Source organism: Pogoniulus pusillus, chromosome Z, assembly GCF_015220805.1.
Source record: "Pogoniulus pusillus isolate bPogPus1 chromosome Z, bPogPus1.pri, whole genome shotgun sequence".
Lineage (NCBI taxonomy): Eukaryota > Metazoa > Chordata > Aves > Piciformes > Lybiidae > Pogoniulus > Pogoniulus pusillus.
The window spans coordinates 54,480,091-54,501,115 of NC_087309.1; the positions used below are offsets into that span (position 1 = coordinate 54,480,091).

The 21,025-nt window shown below is 35.9% G+C and overlaps 1 protein-coding gene across 5 annotated transcripts in view; it reads left to right on the forward strand.

Moving 5' to 3' along the window:
* The window catches only part of SMARCA2 (SWI/SNF related, matrix associated, actin dependent regulator of chromatin, subfamily a, member 2), a 119,946-nt gene that overhangs the window by 50,154 nt on the left and 48,767 nt on the right, over window positions 1-21,025 (forward strand). For all 5 annotated transcript variants that reach the window (XM_064140524.1, XM_064140527.1, XM_064140525.1 and 2 more), the window contains 15 exons: window positions 203-376; window positions 2,004-2,174; window positions 5,055-5,108; window positions 6,485-6,615; window positions 6,791-6,851; window positions 8,283-8,383; window positions 8,688-8,835; window positions 11,610-11,773; window positions 13,462-13,528; window positions 14,073-14,183; window positions 15,657-15,899; window positions 16,197-16,310; window positions 17,887-17,994; window positions 19,370-19,456; window positions 20,368-20,414. In XM_064140524.1, the coding sequence (XP_063996594.1) occupies window positions 203-376; window positions 2,004-2,174; window positions 5,055-5,108; window positions 6,485-6,615; window positions 6,791-6,851; window positions 8,283-8,383; window positions 8,688-8,835; window positions 11,610-11,773; window positions 13,462-13,528; window positions 14,073-14,183; window positions 15,657-15,899; window positions 16,197-16,310; window positions 17,887-17,994; window positions 19,370-19,456; window positions 20,368-20,414 (1,781 nt within the window). The remainder of the gene's footprint in view (window positions 1-202; window positions 377-2,003; window positions 2,175-5,054; window positions 5,109-6,484; window positions 6,616-6,790; window positions 6,852-8,282; window positions 8,384-8,687; window positions 8,836-11,609; window positions 11,774-13,461; window positions 13,529-14,072; window positions 14,184-15,656; window positions 15,900-16,196; window positions 16,311-17,886; window positions 17,995-19,369; window positions 19,457-20,367; window positions 20,415-21,025) is intronic.

A 21,025-nucleotide genomic window follows, 5' to 3' on the forward strand; every position in this document is an offset into this window, starting at 1 on the left:
CCTGTGGCAGAAATGCCCCTTGCTTTGCTCTATGGGTCTTCTCTATTCCATATTTTATGTACCTTTGGAATTTCCAAGGTTAAAATCATTCCAAATGATGTGATGAGCAATTGGAAAATAATAAAATTAGAACTTCTGTAAACCTGATTTCAAATCCTGTGCTTTGTCCCAGTCGTCCATACTAACTTGTTTCTCTTTCTAGGAATACCTGAACAGCATACTGCAGCATGCTAAGGATTTTAAGGAGTACCACCGCTCAGTTGCTGGGAAGATTCAGAAACTTTCTAAGGCTGTAGCGACTTGGCATGCCAACACTGAACGTGAGCAGAAAAAAGAAACAGAAAGAATTGAGAAGGAAAGAATGAGGAGACTAATGGTAAGGAGCAGAGGAACAGAAGTAGTGATTTTAGCTGGAATTTATTTTTCCTAACACTTTATCAACATTTTACCAACGTAGAACTGAATGGGGATTAATGTGCCCATTTTAAAACATGCTGGTAAAAGATGAATATCTAAGTGCAGATACAGATACAGTCCCTGCCCAGAGCCTGTTCCCACAATGAGTAAAGACTGAACGCTCTGAGTTTAAAATCACGAAGTTAAAGGCAGAAATGATTAAATACTAAAACGTTAAAAACTTAGAAATAAAATCATAGAATCATTCTGGAATTATTTCAGTTGGAAAAGACCTCTAAGAGTGTTGAGTCCAATTGTTGACACCACCCATTAAACTGTGTCCCAAAGTGCCATGTCCCCATGTTTTTTTGACCCAAGGATGTGTAAAATATAAGTTAGGAAAATAGCAAATGTTTAGGCCCCAGAACATTTATTAAATTTACATAGTAATCAGCATTTATGGAGGTCTTTTTTGATTAATGTCTAGCAGCCTGTATAACCAATCATATAAAATGTCAATTATTAGAGAAAAAAGAGTTGATTTAAAAAAAAGTTAATCTTGCTATTTTAGAAGTGTTTTTTTTACATCATGGCATTAAGCTTCATCAGTCAATCTAGTATTATAAAAAATAAAAGATGTCTGCTGCTGAAAGATATGAATTAGATTTGAATTTCCAGAAATGGCATATTATCCGAGTACTTCCTGGATTTCAGTGCTGCTTTCTCCTAAGACTCCTTAACAATGCTGTAGTTAAGCTCTTACTGTAGACACAGCACTTCATAGGCATTTTCTGTTTGGGGCCTTGCACTCAGAAGTCTTGGCCTCTACTGCTCAGTAAAATCCTTCTGCAAAAGTAAACTCTGTGTGATGTTAGTGGGGATATTTTGCTTGTTCACTTGTTGTCTGGGTGCGATATATTCTGAACTTGCAGATATGTACTACGGGTTTATACAAACAGTTTTTCTTCTCAGACACTTAGTGCAGTCTACAGAAACGTGCTCTGTCTAAAACTTCACACATCTTTTCAGGAATGTTGGATTAATTTCATGGATTGTCCTTCACTGACTACAATTAAAAGTGGTGATTGTGTCACAGCTCATTAGTACTAGTAGATATCATGCAGGAATGGCATTGGTATGGTTCCAAAAAATGCTAATAAGAAAAGCTTGAATGTCAAAAGGCATTACCTTAGTGAAATTACATTAGCAGTGTATTCAGTCTGTAGTCCAGGTGCCTTCCCAAGCCAATGTCAACATGAATTTCAAAGCAGGTGACTCAGGGCATTTTTCAGTCATATTTGGAAAACCCCTTAGGGGTCTGAAGTGGTATAACCTCTCTGCCTGTTCAGGTCCTGTGAGCATACTGACTGGTATCTCAGTTTCATGTCCACATTTCAGTGCCTCCAATTCCTTCCTATGGACCTCCACAACCTGGCAGAAGAGAACTGGGGGATATTGGTGGGTGAAAATGTGGACATGACCTAAAAATGTACATTTGCAGTCCAGCAAGCAAATAACATCCTAGGCTGTGACAAATGGCACACAAGTTGGTTGGTGTTTCTTTGGAAGCATTTTTACCATGGCCGATGTCTACTTCTTATTGCTAGGCTGAAGATGAAGAAGGCTACCGTAAGCTGATCGACCAGAAGAAAGATAGGCGCCTGGCCTACCTGTTGCAGCAGACAGATGAGTATGTGGCTAACTTGACCAACCTGGTTTGGGAGCATAAACAGGCACAAGCGGCCAAAGAGAAGAAGAAGAGAAGGAGGAGGAAGAAGGCAAGTAGTTACAACTGGTACTTTTAGGCTCGTCTTCAAATCCATTTTTAACATTGGTAATTGTCATGCACATGTATATGAAGTCATCTGTAATGGTAAATTCCTAAGAGAGAGAACTCATCTCTCTCACTGAGGTAGGTAAGAAATTTGCTGTCATTAATTCCAGAGAAGTGAGAATGAGGCAGGACTATAAAATGGGGATTTTCTGCAGGCAGAATTGGTCCAGGCATGTAAATTAAAGCACTAAAAAAAAAAGATCCAGTGCATCCAAAATACATTATATGAAGAAGATGGGAAAAAATCTGGTTAGCGTAGTTCACATGGTAACTAAACTTGGCTTGGTATGTTTTGTAGGACCATTGGAAATGGCTAGAAAGAGAGAGCTTGGACAGGCATATTATAGTAAATAGGCATTAATATTATTTATTGTGCATGCTTAACAATTATTTGAAGCTTTTCAAAATTACCTTTTTTTTGTATGTAAAGTTTTACTCTGTGAGAGAGACTTTTGGAAACTCAACAGTGCTATTTAGAAAAAAAATGTGTGTGAAATAATCATTAAGTAATGATTTATCATTTTGTGACCTTTGAGTACTGTACCTCTCTTTGCAGAATGGATAAGAGAATTTCTATAATCCATTTCCATGCTGGGTTTGCTGCTAATAATATTTACATGCTTTACATGCAACACTCAAAATATCAGCATATAAACAAATTATAATATTGGAGACTGAACACCTCCCTGAAGGTGTTCAAGAAAAAACTGGATGAGGCACTTAGTGCCATGGTCTAGTTGATTGGATAGGGCTGGGTGATAGGTTGGAATGGATGATCTTGAAGGTCTTTTCCAACCTGGTTGATCCTATGATTCTATGATTTAATGGCCTGAAGTTTTCTCAATATTTTCTTCTATGTCTCTCCAAAACTTCTGAACTTTATGTTCAGAATGTGTTCTTAACATAGGAGCAATACTCTCCCTACAAAGACTGGTTTTGACCCATATTACCACTGAGAAAAGACCTGATTTAACATGCAGAATTCCAGATAGAGGTCATTCTTGATGACATAGTGTGTGGAGTAAATTCATTGCTCTGAAGAAAAAGAATTTCTTCAACAATCCACATCTGTGATACGGTTCTATTTTTATGTAAGTTTAGCTGAAGTATGTATGAGGAGCAAAGTCTTTTCTGGCCCCATCTGTACAGATGTAATATTCTGTCATTGAAGCAGAAAGGAGATACAATCCATAAAAAGCACATATAAATATCACAGCCTGAAACCTAAAGGCCAATTAACAGGAAAAAAAATCTCATCTCAGCTTTTTGTTTGTAATTTATTTTTTTCCATAAAGCATTTTCTCTTCTGTGAAAGGGAGTGCACACAAATAATACCCTCTGTTTTAATTTATAGTTCCATAAATTCATTGTTGCATGGCTGCAGCACTGAAGTTGGTGGGCACTGTGCCTTCTTTTGCAGTCATACACTTTTAATAATTAGCTCTTTATGCTTAGTATCCATGTAAAACACAATGTAGTATACCAGCACCTGTAGTTAAAAATGTTTTGTACTTACAGAAATGAGAAATGCATAGAGTTAGTGGTATTTGCTCTTATAAATGGGAATGAGGAAGTAGATGGTGAAGAAGTACTTGTCTTTGTCAGACTTCCATTATATAATATTCAAATGAACCCTTTACTCTGATGAGAATGACATTTTAGATTATCTTGTTTTTCCAGTAGTGAAAGGGTAGTTACTAAAGATGATTAGGCCTTTGTCTTGAAGTATGAAGCTTATGTTAGAAGTAAGGATAAACTTTTTTGAAATGCAGAACTGACCTGTGTTTACCTCCACATGTTCATTTAAAAAAAGTTCATGCCTTGGAAAATGGATTTTGATGGCAAACACAAAGGTTCAGGGCTTGATGTCAAACAGATATTCCTTAAGTGTACTTCTTTAAAAGAAAACAAAAGGATTATCTGAATTTATCACACACATACTTGGAAGTTGTTTATCTATAAAACACAATTTAAGAGATCTGTTCTTCTTGTTAATCTGATTTGTTTACATTTGGTAATGTGGTATAACTACAAACCCAGCACTGTGACAGGAATAGAAGCTGTATTCTGCCCCTTCTTGCTCATTGTGAGAGTTACGTAGGAAAGTTCTAATTTAGAAGTAAAATGTATCTTCCATTTTCTCATAATATACTGATACTCTTTAAGTAGAATAAACGAAGACAGGTTTTGATGAAGATGCTGCTTGTACCTCCAGAGTGGTGCCTGGGAAGAAAAAGAAGCAACATCTGACTTATTCCAGCCATGAATTTCAGGGTTCTCTTTGATTGTAATTTGAGTAATTGTGGTCTAGACTTGATTGGGATACAGTACAAAGAGCTCCCAAAATAACACTCCTAGTTAGTTGTCAGACAAAAAATGTGAACATACCCAAAATAAATGTTTGTGCAAATGCACAAGCTGTGTTGCCTAGTGACACCTCTGAAAACAAGATTAAAGCACTTTACAGGAAATCAGCAGTAGATCATGTGGAAATTAATTACTAATTGTTTTTGTATTAGCACATTTTGTAAGTGTCTAGGTCTGGGCCAGAACTTGTGTCGGCCATCCAGTTCTTAGAATCAAACTTACTACAGCAACTAGAGGTGTTGTAGGTGTGCTATTCATACTAGTAATGGTTTGTGTGTGGTAGTAACTCTGTGCCTGTCTCTGTCTGCATCCAGCCACAACTTAAATTATGTGCATCTCAGGCTATTCAAAAGTAGACTGAAACATACTCATGGCCCAAAATGCTAACATAATATAAAGTATCAATGCTATACTTGTTATCTGACCCTCATATTTTCCACTTTTTCATTTCTTGTAGAAGGCTGAAGAAAACGCAGAAGGAATGGCATCTGGTCTTGGTCCTGATGGAGAGGTATGAATTTTATAAAGTGTTTTGTTGTTGTGGTTTTGGTTTTTTTCCCTTAAAACTCCGAATGATTGTTCTGTGTGCCATTGCTATAGTTTTTTAAAAAATGTAGACAACAAATATTCTGAGAATAGCTACTTTTTGTAACCAGGAATAAACCTAAATAAACATTTATGCTAGCTTGTTTCTCTTCAGAAAGCTTTGAAGACTGAAATAAAAATACCTTGAATCTATCACTGAGTATGCTGAAGAATCCTTCTCAGCTTTGTTAGGTCCTTAGAAGTAAATTATTGTCTTGCAGTCCACCTATAGGCATAATTTACTTTCTAAAAGAGATTATAAATACCACATATCCTAGCTTCTCAGTTTTACAATCTCCAATATCAATGTTACATGTAATTACCTTTCAAACACGGGACAAATTTTAGTATTGTGATATCTTAAGACAACTGAAAATTATTCCTCAGAAGTGAATGGAAATGAGTGATATTTCTGTGTCATTCTTTGAATAATATTTTTCATTCAGTAGCAGAGCATATGCCATTTTTCTGTTGCATTTTTATGGAAAGACTTTAGAATTGTGTTTTCTGGTCTTTATACTTGGAAGTGATGTTTTTGCTGATGTAGTTAAAGAATCTTACAGCAAAATCCTTTAATATAGTTGCACAAAAAATGCACATAACATTCCTGTAACTTCAGTATTTATGGAAGTGGGGTAGGTTGTATGCTCTGGCAGTAACTATTTAGAATTATTTTTCTTGTTCATGTGTGCATGTATATATACATGGAGTACTTCAACAGAAGCAGTAGCAGAAAGCTGAAAGTTTTTAAATTAGAAAATGTGTGATAAAACAGGGCAAAGAAATAACACAAATTACGCTAATCTGGTTTTGTTAGAGCAAGTAAAAGTTTTTTTCCGATGCAGATAATTTGTCAGCTTAATTGAAGAAGTCAGGACAGTGAGTCTTTAAAACAGACCTTCTTTACTTAAAACGTTGTCTAAATTGTTATGTCCTTGTTTCTCCATATAAAAGAAAGGTCATAAGGTTAATGTATGTTTTTTTTCTTACAGATGTCCATTGGCGTAAGTAGCAGGATTAAACATGTTGGTTCACAGAAGCCAACAATACATTCTTTTCCATGCTGCTCTTACTAGTTTCTTTGAAATACTGTGATACTTCTGTGCATGTCACATAAACTGTGTTAAAGAGATGTACTGTGACTTAGTGTTTGCTTGATAATCGTGTAGGAAGATGTAGCTTCTTACAACAGAAGTTCAGTGCTTGTTCAAATCTGTAATTTTGAAGGTGCTGTTCTTTTTATTATTTATGACAAGCATGTAATTCATTTGCCATATGATAAAATTTTACTTGAATTTTTAGCCCATAGATGAGAGCAGTCAGATGAGTGATCTTCCAGTCAAAGTGACTCACACTGAAACAGGGAAAGTTCTTCTTGGACCAGAAGCACCAAAAGCTAGTCAACTGGATGCTTGGCTGGAAATGAACCCTGGGTAAGTAGTTAGCATAAAAGTAGGCTTCATTTTCTGTCTGCCTTGATATTTCTAGTGGACTTCTCCATGCCCTTCTCCCATCCCCTTCATTTTACTATGTGTAAGCTGAGTAGGAAATGCATTGAACCTAATCCCTTTTTCTTCATAATTTGTTATCTTCGTGGACTTTGTACAGCTATGAAGTTGCTCCCAGGTCAGACAGTGAAGATGAGAGTGGTTCTGAATATGAGGAGGAGGTATGTCTCTTCAAATAAAGTACTGTGACAAGTAATACAATAAAAATGAAGCATTTATTCCATGGGATAGTTTCCTCTTTTTCTTAAGGAAGAAAGGGAAAGCAGTCATGCAAACAGAAAAAGTAACTGGTGTGGTAATTCTTTGGAGTTCGTAGCAGTTGTCCTTTACATAGGCTGTAAATGTCTCAATAGTAATTTGGGTTAGGAAGAGTAAATATTTTATTCTGACTATTGATAATCATGAAGCAGAGAATATAAGCAGGTTCCTGTTTTGAAATACGTTAGAAAACACTGTATTGTGACTTCATGATGAATGAATTTAACATCTTTGTTTATGCATTGTAGGGTTTATTGGCCACTCTGAGTAACACTATTATTTTTTATATATTGTGTTTATGAAAAAGTCAGGGAGTATGTCAGAGTTTTACATTCAGACTGTTCGGAGTAGGCTTACTTGGTGCAGTACTTTAATAGTGGTGTAAATAGTAGTACTAAGAAAAATTATAAAAATAATCTCAAAATGAACATACACAAATATCCAAACCCTTCAGGGTAACTGTAGTAATTGATACCAATATTTGCATAGTAGCCTTCAGACAAGTACTTTTAAAGGAGGAGAAAACTGAGCGGAGGAGGGCCATGTTCAATCAACAGGCTAGTAGCAGAGCTCAGTGTAGAATTCAGATCTCCAAAGTCCAACAGCCTTCACAATGCTAGACCAAGTGAGCACTGAAATTGAACTGAATGTTGTACAAGTCTTCATAGGACTGATTACTACTAATGTAATTCTACAAGACACTCCATGTTAAGATAGGAGGGGATGGCCTAATAACTGTCACATGTTAGGAAGATATGCCCACATTTTTATCACAGACTCTTTAGCAGCAGTATTTTTTAGAGATGAGGAAATCATTCTTAGAAACACTTGCAGAACTCAGAGCAGTGTTTGGTTCATCATTATATTAACGAGATTTAAAACTGTTGGTTGTCCTTTGCATAGCCATAAGTCAAGTTCGGTTTTTTTTAGAAGAGTAAAAATGTAATCTGCTTTTAAAAAGTTAAGAAACTAGAAACTTGGTAGGCCTATATGATACAACAAAAATGACATAACCATATACATGGTATTAGAATTCTCTCCATCTCTCCATGTATATGATAGCTAGAGTAAGGTTTCTAAAAGCAAGGTCATTAAAGAGGGAAATAGTTTATTTCAAAGTATAATGACTTGATTAATCTGTGTTAAAAAATTATCTTATTATGTGACAGTGCAATTCTGCTGCAGAATAAGTGTAAGCTGGACTTCGTGATTCAGGCTCTTGTCATAAAGCAGCGATGAATGAAAACTGACTAGTATGTGAATGCCAATTGAAAGTGTGGCTTAGGAAGATACTGCACTTCCCAGCACACCTTTTCCTTTTCTGTTTTTTGTAGGATGATGAAGAAGAATCGAGCAGATTAGAAACAGATGAGAAGATACTTCTGGATCCTAACAGTGAGGAAGTTTCTGAGAAAGATGCTAAGCAAATCATTGAGTGAGTGTTCTTTAAGTCCTGGGTTTTTGTTAGGAATTGTGATGTCTTAGAATGCCATTCCCTAGGAGTAGCTAGCTCTGGATTGCAGTGATTTGTGGCAGCTTTTCTGGCATAAATATCTGCAAGAAAAGAAACATGATCATTGGGTATTAATTATGTACTGTTTATGAAGATGCTTATGCCCTTTGGCATACTTGTCACAGCTGAAGATTTGCACTGTTTCTTTAGACTCATCTGAGTGAAGCCATGGTCAAAAAGTGCTGTTTATTTGTGGGAGTTCACTCTGGTTCTGTGTGCTTTCCAGGACAGCCAAACAAGATGTGGATGATGAGTACAGCATGCAATATAGTGCTAGAGGGTCTCAGTCCTACTATACTGTTGCCCATGCCATCACAGAAAGGGTGGAAAAGCAATCTTCTCTTCTTATCAATGGCACTCTAAAGCATTATCAGGTGAGAAATCTTTAAAACGTTAAACTATTTAAAAGTTGGAATTATCCTCAACATTTCCATATATTATTTAAATTATTGAACTGAAAACCTGTTCAGAAATACAAGATCTCCATAAGGTTAGAATTTGGGATTTACATGGACAAGGCCATGACAAATCTCTATCAAAGGTAGTGTTTCATACATAGTGAATGAATAACAATACCAGCTTTGTGCATATGCCTGTAACTTTCTTCTCATTGCAGTCTAATAGTATCTTGATTTTGCTATCCTTTTCATTGACCAGGAATTTCAATTTTGCATTTTTCTGATTTGTGTTTGGTTAACAGTATTATTCTTATTCCCAGTATTGCAGTGCAACAGTGCAGTGAAAGATAAAATTTGGAAACAAAAAAAATTATTGTGGAGGTTGACATTCAAGGGACTTAGTAATTAGGAGCTTCTGTATTCTGATGTAAGATAGATTTAGGTATTACTGGAAATGTCCTTGGTATGTATTTTCAACACATCTGGTAATGTAGAGCTTTCTGGGGAACTCCAAAAATCTGCATGTTTTCTGCAGTCAAAACATATTTCTACATGCATGTGAAATAAAGAATAAGACTTCCTGACTAAGATGTCGTGAAGATGTGTATCTATTTCTGCTTGCAAAGAACTAGGAGGAAGACTGTGTTCTAAGTGTGCAAAGCGCTATGTTTTCATCTCTTGCTTCATATGCTTCTCAGCCCTATCATCTATTACAGTAGCTTGGTTAAATAATTTAAAATTGGGAGCAATCTAATTTCTCTTTTTAAAGCATTGTACTGTTTTAATGTTGGGTTCTCTCTTTGTAGTATGGTGGAGAAATGAGAGAGAATAAGCAAAAGTTGAAAGAAGAGGATTGAGGGTGTCTGTACAGAGCAGGATACTACTGCTGCAGAGCAGGGGCTCAGACTTGTTTTACCTATGAGTTTTTCAGTCACTGGCTGTTGACTTCATAAAGCCTTGAATAAACTAGTGCTGAGGCTCGACCTGCTTTGGGCAAGATGGAATCCAACCATATAGAGAAAAAGGCCACTTTCCTATCTGTATATACATTGCCCAGCTAGTGCACCCAGGGAAGCAGGGAGCCAGTGCAATCAGCAGCCTTATTTACCGTATAATCTTGATTTGTTGTCTGGGAGAGTTTGTCCAATGAATACTAAATGAATAGTGTATAACAATATTAATTTGATGGCCGTATTGGCTTAAAGTGTTCATGGATGGGAAAATTATGACTGCGGTAGTTTCTTTATTTCCTCAATCGAAATTAGTTGTGGAACATAGAAATATTCTTCCATTTTGCAGATCTGTTTTGCAGTGCAATTTCCATCTGTACCACAAAGCAAAATAATTCAATCTGTGGAGTTATGCAGACACTCATAGGGATTACCAGTCCGTTAGCTGCTCAGTGTAATATCTCTGTAATTAAATAAGTATGTTTGTTATGATGTCTGTTCTGTACTGAGATTGAACCAGAGGTAAGATGCTTTGGTACAGGGAGCCTGATGTCAGGGATGTTGAGGCTCAGCTTTGGTTCTAGCAAGAATATTCTGAAGAAGACTCTTCTGTGACTCCTTGTATTTCCCTGTCCTCTAGATATTACATGATTTTTTTCATTCTCAGCTTTTTTTCTTCTGTTTCATGTTTTGTTCTGATCCCCATGGCTTCTCATATTGAGGATCATCTGTTACTTCATATCAGAATATGTCAATGGAGGAAGTTCCATGACATAGGAGAGTGCAGTTTTCTTCATTCTGGAGCTGCTTTGTAAATGGGACATATAGTTGCAGAACAAATTCTGATCAACTCTTGGTGGCCTCAGTAGCAGAGTATAAATTAGTCAGCTTGTACACAAAACCAGTAGATTGGAAACATTTTTTTGGATACCGTCTTGCAGGGACAACAGAAGGTTACTTCAGGCATGTGAAGCTCTCTCCGAGCTTTTTTTAGACCTTTAATTTACTTCTCTCTCCATACATGAGACACACTGAAAGTCTGGATCTTAGAAGCAGAAAACTTAACACTTGTGACATGAATAATGTCATATGCACACATGGAAGTTTGTGCAACAAGGGAGTAATCTGAGTCAAGTGTTTTCTAGCAGTACTCCTCGGTGTGTGGACCTCTGTTATGTAGACATAAGAGACAGTGCTCTATCTTCCTTCTGGCTCTGTAATTCTGTACAAAAGGCATAACTGGGCAAAGGGGCCCTATTCCAACAGGTGAAGATATGGACAGGAGAGACTAAAAGGACATGTGCTGTTAAGACCTTTAGCATGCCAGCAATGCAGTTGAACAGTGTGAAGCTTTCTACATGTTGTATGCAGTCTTGATGGATTTGTTTTTTTAAAGATTTTAATTGACACAGGCAAATGTACACAGAAAATCTAAAATTTGACGGTGGAGACATAGAAGAATGAACTCTTCTATGTTAAGTATTTACCAACCTTACATGTGAGTGTCTAAGTTGCTGCTGCTTTGTATATAGTACAAAAGAACTTCCATATATGAAATCTGGCCTCATATTAAGGGCTCCGCTAAACAGGACTGGTAATTCCCGTAGAGCTGTTACTAGACATTTATCTTGTTTTGGTAGGTTTTTAGGAGAAGATGTTGAGATAGTCAAAGATGCCCATGCATGTTAAAGGAAATCCAGTATCTGAGTAGTTGGGGATCTCAGAACCTCGGTTCTGTAGTACTGGTGTTAATGATTTGTACCCGTTTTAAATAACTGAAACTATTGCTTTTCATTCCAGCTCCAGGGACTGGAATGGATGGTTTCACTTTATAATAATAATCTAAATGGAATTCTAGCAGATGAAATGGGACTAGGAAAGACAATACAGACTATTGCACTGATCACTTACCTGATGGAGCACAAAAGACTCAATGGTCCCTATCTCATCATTGTTCCTCTCTCGTAAGTAACTGATCTCTTTCTGCTATTATCATTCTAAGCATCACAGAGTGGTTTATTCAGACATGTTTGTTTATCATGTGACAACAAGTTGAGGTGTAGAGTGGAATTACACGAGCATGTATTCAGTGTTTTCTTTGGTAATTTCTTCCCAGGTAAATGGCTGGCATTGGAAGGGTGATCAGAAGCCTGATAAAGTACTTGCTTCCAATAGTTTTCACTATCCACTCTTGGCACTTATTGAATTTACAGTAAGGCACTGTTAAGCCCACGAGATGATACTTCTTTCATATTACATACCTCCAGTTCTCCATTCACCATTTAACTCTGATATTAAAAACCTGTTGCTTAATTCTTTAAACATCTAGTGCCCCTCTGATGCTAAGTAATCATGTCTTAATGGAATTTGATCGTGTTTTAAGTACTATGTAACTAGCCCTAGATGTAGGCTTGATGAGTAATAATCATGCTTCAGTCAGGTGTCTAAATTATGATTATTGTGCTGTCTCCCTGTGGTTCTCTGTAGCTTTCCAAGATGCTCCTTGTTTTATATGTTGGGTTTTTTTTAATGCATTTTTCTTTCTCTAAAGCTAAAGTGTGGGATTTAGTGATTGAAAGTGCTAAGCTTTAAATAAAAAGTATCAGGCATTGTAAAGCCTGTATGTATTGTGAGGTACTGCTTGCTTATATTTGTGTGTAAGTGACTTGATTGCTGTGCAGAAGTGCCCTGACATTCTTGTTAGATAATTTAACTACCAGTTATGCTGAACCAGCAAATATATTGCAAGATTGGTATAAATTTAATTTGTGGCCATCTGTTTTGAGTAATCCTGGTTTCTGGCTGAGCTGCAGTAGTAACTGATTGACTCGCATAAATGCCACACCTGTGCCTCGTTGTATGAATACAAATGATGGCTTGGAGATCATCTATAAAGTAAAACAAAGTTAAAAATAAAGTTGTTGTAATGTATCACATAGGCACCCTGGAGAAAAAAAACTGCAAAACAACAACAAAACAGATTTCTGTCAGGTACTCTGTAATGATTTTTCTTACATTTTAAAAGACAGGAGCTGAAATCTGCTTTTTCTTAATAGCTAATACTGCAGCCATCACAGGTGCAGTAAGGAAGAAAAAAAAAGGAGGAAAAAGGCAAGCGAAAAAAAACTGTAAGGGTGTTTTGTGCTGGTGTACCACAGTATCAGCTGCCTTAGCCAGTAAAGCCAGGTGATCAAATGCCAGAAACACAGTGCCAAAATGGACCTTCATAGTGGCAGGGGATGGCACTGAGTATTTCTCCTGAAGTAGAATGCACATTAATTCTATTATCAACTTAATGAAGCTATTTTTAAAAGTGGAAACATCAATTTTTCAATTATTAGTATAAAAATAGGTTACAAATGTTTTGGGTTTTTTTTTGTTTAGGGTTATCTTTTCTAATATGCTCCAAAATACTGGTTTCTAAGAGGTTCCTGTATATAAGCTGAAAGAGGATTTTACTTTTTTTTTCTGTTTACTCCCTTCTCAGAGATGCTGTTATTTTGTTACATTATATGAAGTCCATTTTAAAATATGCTGTTAATTTTAGCCTTTGATTACATAAAATGGATTGAGAAGCCACTTGGAAACTTTTATAAATTTTGACCTGAAAATTACATAATATATTAATATTTCTTCATAATCTCCATGATAGGACTTTATCCAATTGGACGTATGAATTTGACAAATGGGCTCCTTCGGTTGTGAAGATATCTTACAAGGTTTGGTTTGCTTTTTATGTAATTATAGAGTTGAAAGCAAAAGTATAGAGCCATTTTTTCTTGTGCATCTGCATGTGTTTATAAACTCTTTCCCTGTGAAGTTTTGTTACGTGTATTAGGTACTAGACAGAGAGAGGCATAAGAAGAATATTGTAATAAACTGAAATTACTTTCACATAGTGAAATGCTGAATAAAATTGTTAATTATCACATTGCAAAACTTCTAATTAGAATAATACAAATTATAACTGTTCCATGCTTTACACGTAGTTGAAAACTTTCCTGTCTGGGTTTGGTAGTAGTGGAGTGGCCAAGCAATTTTTAAGGAGACTTAGACCAGTAGCTGAATGTTTGCAGTGCCCCATAAAAGGAGCTTTAGAGTCTAGCAACCATTCAGGGAAAACACTCTGAAGAAAGTCTGAAATGTATTGATACCTTGTTTGCAATGCTCCAGGATTACAAGTTCATATCTTTGATGTTTGTCTGTTAATTCATAAAACCAGTATGTTCATCAGAAGAGTAATTGTGTCTCTTTCTCTTTTAGGGTACACCTGCAATGCGCCGCTCACTCGTTCCTCAGCTTCGCAGTGGAAAATTCAATGTTCTTTTAACTACTTATGAGTACATAATAAAAGACAAACACATTCTTGCTAAGGTAATAATGACTCTCATCTCTTAACAGCAAGACCTCAAGACACCTCAAATGGTGCATAGCCAAGAACATAGTTTTGTCTGATGTGGAGGTCCTAAGGTGTTTTTCTATTCTTCAGTGAAAGTTAAAACTTCCATTCACTTTTGTATTCCTATGTTTATGCTTGGACTTATCAGACAGAAGTCTTCTCACTGTAAACAGTAAAATAATTTTGAATGTGGCCACACATTGCTTTGTGAAATTCTGTCAGTAGTGTATATCTCTCTGTCTTTGAAAAGATTTATCACCTTTGTTTGATAGCATTTTCTAATCTGCAGTTTTCAGTTTTGGTGGTGTTTTTTTTCTCCATTGTTTCTGACCTGGGGTTCACTCATACTAGAGTCTTCCCAGTATGTGGTGTCTTCTTAAAGCTTCCTGTGTCATGAATTTGGTATCCAGACTCTTTGCTACATATGACCCAGTTCTGAAACTGTCAAGAAGTGGGCCTCAAATGAAATGAGTCAGGTTGAAAGCTGCTATACCTCCAAGTCTGTTTGGTGTACACACAAATCAAATTAAGGAGATACTTTACCACGTGGAGAAACCGTGTGATCCTTCTGTCCCTTTGTTGTTAATTTTCACTTTAATTTGTTTTATTACATGCTATACATACAGGTTACTCATTTTTTCTCTCTGATATAAAGGCAACCTATTTTCTTAGCATAATTCTGAACACTTGAGAACAGTTTGAGGTTGCAGAGTTGTCCTTTCGGTCTGTTTTTTGCCCTTGTAGAGATAAGAAGGACATCACTAAGCTATTCAGGCTGTTAAAAAAATTGAATTAGTTAGCACCTATGAAAATAGAAACTGAGGCTTACAGTTAGTGTGGCACATATGCTGACTGCTCATTCTACAGGTAGTAATAGCTTGAGAAACTTTCAACGTCTGCCATGACTGTGATAAAGCTTTCACATCAAAACCCAGAAACTTACTTGAAAACACAGTTAACTGAGATGAGGTGACTGTAAATGGCACTGCTTATTCTTGAGTGAAAATACAGGATTATCCAAAGCAAAGTAAAGCTCAGGGTTGCTGTTGTTAGTGAGCATACTTATTTTGTCTGAAAATGCTTTTGTCTCCTGTCAAGGTTCTTGCTGGAGCCAGCTTTATCTGAAGTTTATGTGGTGTCTTTCTTTTTCCTGCAAACCATATTCTGGCCTTGAAGGGCCAGTCAGTCTAATCTCTTTCCCAGAACTGAGAGGATCTGGTGTTTACTGTTGCAATTCAAGTCATAATTCAGCATCAAATTCAGCATATATAATGATTTTTTTCTGGTTTTGCTGCTTCCAAGGGTACTGGTACTTGGATAATGCTTGATTTGTCTTTTCTCATAAATGAGAAATATGTATCAGGTTTGAAATACTTTTATTCTGTGTTTGTTGGAGGAGTTTATTAAATATGAACTGGTTTAACTTGGCCAACTTCATTTTCTTGCAGATTCGATGGAAATACATGATTGTAGATGAAGGCCACCGAATGAAGAACCATCACTGCAAGCTGACTCAAGTCTTGAATACTCACTATGTGGCCCCTAGACGAATACTGCTGACTGGGACTCCATTACAGAACAAATTGCCTGAACTTTGGGCTCTTCTGAATTTCCTCCTCCCAACCATTTTCAAGAGCTGTAGCACCTTTGAACAGTGGTTCAACGCTCCATTTGCCATGACTGGAGAAAGGGTACTGTGACTTTTTTTTTTTAAAAACATTAGAAACAAATAACTGATGAAAACAGAAAAGATCTTATTACAGAAGGATTAGTGTTTGAATTCTTCCTCTAACTCAGGGAGTTATTGTAACTAAAAGCCAGCTTTTTTACAATGCCAGAAATTTTTAATATCAGTGTCTTCTTTTACTCAAGAGTCAGTTTGATTATAACATGCAAATAGTTATTACACATATTAAGCCTTTCATGTGAGAAAAGGCATTACCTAATATATTGAGTCACCTTGTAGTGACTTCTGTGAACTTCTGTAGGTGGACTTAAATGAGGAAGAAACTATTCTGATCATCCGTCGTCTGCATAAAGTGCTCCGACCCTTCTTGCTGAGAAGATTGAAGAAAGAAGTTGAGTCTCAGCTGCCAGAAAAGGTTTGTAATGAGAGAAGTTCTGGAAGGGATTTAATGTTTTTCTTAGGCATTATGTAATGCTTGTTTTTGAGATTTATTTTACAGAACAATGTTTCTTTAGCATCTTTTATAATGTATTGTGGGTTTTTTAATGATTCTGCCCAGAAAGTTTGCCACTGACGAATGCTGAATACCTGAAGTTTCTTCTTTTTCAGGATTCCACACTAGTCTTACATCTTTAATTCTGTTTGTAGTCGTCCATGTAAGACATGCAATACATCTCAATATTAGCTAGTTTCAAGATGTAAGTTAACTATATAGTGAGGATTAGATTCTGTCCTGACCCATCCTCCCTGCAGTGCATAGAACCTTTGCTCCCTTAGCTAGTTCAGTGAAATTCCTAAAGGAGTACTAGACTTTACAAAGCAGGGAGAATTTGGTCCCACATTAGTATTCCAGAAATGTTGTGAAGTATCTTACCAAAATGATGGAGCTGTGTTTTTGTTAAATACTGGCTTTTTTATTCAAATACTCAGATTCTCAGAATCATCAGAGGCATTTATTTAAGAATGAATTGCATATATTTTAAAAATACAAATAGGCACTGGAGGAGAAGGAAGATGTAAATATGCACAAGTTGTAGTACTCAGAGGGCTATGCTTCTTTTTGTTTCTACTATCTTATGAAAAAGGCGTTCAATCATGAGAACTGAACTTGTTGACTGATGCCTGTTAATCAGTTCCATTTGATTATATAAACCTCATTGAAGAAGTAATTAGAAAAATACTGAGTTCTCTTTAATGACTTCAATCTGATAATTTTTACTCTATTTATTTATTGAGTGCTAGGAAGCTTATGCTTTTTGTCACCACTTGACTGGTTTTATTTTAAATAACTTAATAAAAACATGGTGACTGTAATCTAGAAATTGAGTAACAGAATAAAAATATTTAATTGAAGTATGAAGTCTCTGTATTAATGGATTTAAAGATAGCATGCAGCAAAAGCAGCAAAAACTGCTTTAATAAATGTAGCTTTACAAAGCTGAACAGGAGGTTGGATTCACTGTGGAGGTCTTGACTTGTTTTTAGTTGATGTTGAGGAAACATTGTATTTCTATCCCAACCTAGGTAAGCATAGTTCCAATTAGACATTATGAGGGATGCTTACTTGCTAGGTGTACAGTGGTTCTATTTCTATAATGCTTTGCTCAATAGTGTTGTATAATGCTTTACAAACATAATAAAGTCTATAGGTTATTAAGAATAAAATGCTATTTTTAAAATTACATGTTAAATATGTAAAATAAAACTAAATCAGATTTTTCAAGCTTGTTAAAATTACAGAGCAAGTTAAAAATGTTTGGCAATTCTGTAGTTTCGTTCTTTAGATCCAACTGTCTCATAGCAGTTGTGGATTTTAACATAATCTGAGGTACTAGTTGCTGTGCTTACAGTTGGATTGCTACTCACTGAAATTGTGCTGCTAAGGTATGGACAAGAAGCAATTTTTTGGTTTATGTTTTAAGGCGACAACTTTCAGTTAAGTTCTACTAACGTTATTATGTCTGTGTTTACATTGTTTTCTTTTACACTAGGTGGAATATGTGATCAAATGTGATATGTCTGCTCTTCAGAAGATCCTGTACCGTCACATGCAAGCCAAGGGAATCCTTCTCACGGATGGTTCTGAAAAAGACAAGAAGGTACAAATGAAAGACTAGAACAAATGTCCGTGTATTACAACTAACCACAGTAATATGATTTATGTTTTCCAGAATTGGTGTGTAGGTTTTTATTGCAGGTGTCTCAGGTGAAAAGATATATCAGCCATGCTTTTGTTTTAGAAGACTGGAGCTAATGCTCTCCATTCACAAGGAGAAGATGCTGTTTGTATTCAGTGTAGTTACAGTGCCTTTCTGCAAGCAGGCAATGTTTTAAAAAATGCCCTGGCATTTCCCTTGACCACGTTTAATCCAGTAATGCATGTGGATAATTGTCATTGTGGCAGCATTCTCTACAAAAGGTTGTTCATCTTGTCTTTGAGAGCTACTAGATAAGTCTTATTTCAGCCAGCTAGGGCTTTATGCTTGTATTTGTGATTAAAAGATTTGTTAATCACAAAGTTCTTGAAGAAAGCAGTAGAATTGAAAGACATGTAGTCAACATTAGACTATTTCTTGGTAAATGTTGATTACACCGCTGTAAACAAGCTGCCATTCATCAGCTTATTTGTGTATACACTTTTCACATTTTTACAAATGTGAAGTAACCTTACTCAGGCATTACAGAATGGTTGTATGTAATAATTTGTGTTTGTACTCTGTTACATGTTTATTACTGATGCAGTGCAATCACATAATGGCTTTCCACCACGACATTACAGGCTACATTGGTACAATGGTTGACTTCTTTTATTCAGTATCTTATTTTATCCTCTGTGCAAATTTACGTCTTTACTGGTCCTTAAACTCAGAACAGTGCTGTTTTTTATCATTGGATAACGATACTCATCCTCATAATGTTACTTTGTAACATTGTTCTTCTATTTTCAGTGTAATTTTGTAGTTTGATGTCCTTACTGTTATCTACATTTTTTGTTGTTTATCATAGCTGTCTAGCTCTTTAGCTGCCTGTGGCCCTGTGTTTTGCATGGCCTGGGAAGGGAAACCCATATACCCAGTTAGCAGACGTGAGGAGGTGCCATAGAACTGAAAAGCATCCAGTTAGTATTTTCACATTGAAGAGTTCAGACCCTATGGAGTTTGTATGGTTTCATAATAACAATGTAAATAAGCAGTATACAAGACAGTAGATGCTCTGCTTTCCACTTGAATACATTATGCATTTCATGGATTACTTCTAGGTTTTTCTTTTTCAGTATGGAGCATGTTGTGATAGATGAATTTACAAGGCAACTGCAGAGTAGATGTTGGTTTTTTTGTTGTTTTTCATTAGTGATTGCAGTGTTCAGGTATGCGATAAAGTATTTTTGACTGTTTTAAAATAATCTTTCAAAAGCTTCAGTAATAAGCCAAGAAATTAGATTCATAATTTGATTTGCATTGTTTGTACTTGTAGGGGAAAGGTGGGGCAAAAACTCTTATGAACACGATCATGCAGTTGCGCAAGATATGCAACCACCCATACATGTTTCAGCACATTGAGGTAAGACTGACAAATTTGATTTTGAGAGTTGTTTTTTTTCAGGTAGCTAGCTAACAAAGGAAAAATGCTGCTGAAGCTTGTGTGTGTGGGAGAGGACATCTTTGTCCACATAATTTGTGTGTAGAAGGATGCATTTGAAAAACATGATCATTGCAGTTTCTTATTTTTAGAAGCAAATAGGCCAACTGCCGTTTTGTGTTGGTAGTTGGAAGTTTAGCTTTAAATCATTTAATCTTGTGGAGACACTATCTTAAAACTTTTTATTTTTCTTAATTTAAGGTGTTCTGGAGCAAATCCATACGTAGACCTAACAGTACTCTGTAGAGACAAAAGTTCAAAATGCCACATATAAGAAGTTTGTAACTAGCAGCCTGCTAATCTGTTACAATATCAACCAAAATCATTCTATTTTATCCACATAGATTTTTTTCAGCAAAAGTGTACTATCAGTATAGCATGTCTCATTAGGAGCCAAAGTACATAAAAATAGTAATATATCTGGGAAGGTAGTAAGTGTCATAAATATCTGGAATGTAGCTGAATTTATGAATGAAAATTAACTACCTTCTCTGCTATACTATCATTTTAGTTTTTATACTTTCTTCTCTTGTATACTAATTAGAGTAATGTACAAATGGATCTCCGGGTAATCACTGTAAATAAATCAGGTTCTATTGTATTTATAATCTGGTAAAATGTACACTGGCCGAAATTACTTGTGAAAACCATGAATTTAAAAAAATAGTGGTAGAGGAAAACCCTAACCAGAGCACTATTGGTCTGTTCCCAGACTGTGCATAATGGAATTCAAACCCCAAAACCTAAATATTTCATTTGATTGATAAAAGAATGCATAATTTTGGGTTACTGTGCAATTTGTAATAGTCTGTTTTTTCCTTATAACTGTGCAGGAATCCTTCGCTGAACATTTGGGCTACTCAAATGGTGTCATCAATGGGTAACTCAGTTTTTCCTTCTATTCATAATGATATATTGTAATTAATGCATCACATTGTTTCTCTAGAAGGTACATGGTAACAAACTCAAAGAGTTTATAGAAAAGCAGAAGAGGCACAGGGCATATATCTACAGCAAAAGATAACAGTTCTAGAAGTGTCAAATGAGCTTTTTATGACCCTTCATCTCCTTCAAGAGAAAAGATTGTAAACTGATGTTTTCCTTTCCTCTTATTTTGAAGTGGCTTAGATGCCATGTGGAATTCATTGAAATGATTCTTCAGAGATACCAGCTGTGGTTTTCTTTTCTTTTTTTTTTTTTTCTTTGACCACTTTTTTCTTCTTTATCTTCATTCCAAACTAAAGTAGCATTTCTTCCGTTGTTCTTCCATTGCTAGTGATGTTTTACTTTGAGAGTACAGTCTCAAAATTAGAAAAGAAAGTTATCTGTAATCATTTTTGTAAAGCAAATCAGTGTGATGCTGATTTAGATATCCTCTTTTATAAATTTTTCAGTTACAACTTGATTTTCAGCACTATGAGTCTGTTTTGCAATTCACAGTGTAGAAGACAGAGGAGCAGCTAATCAAATGAACTAAACGTTGTTCAGGAC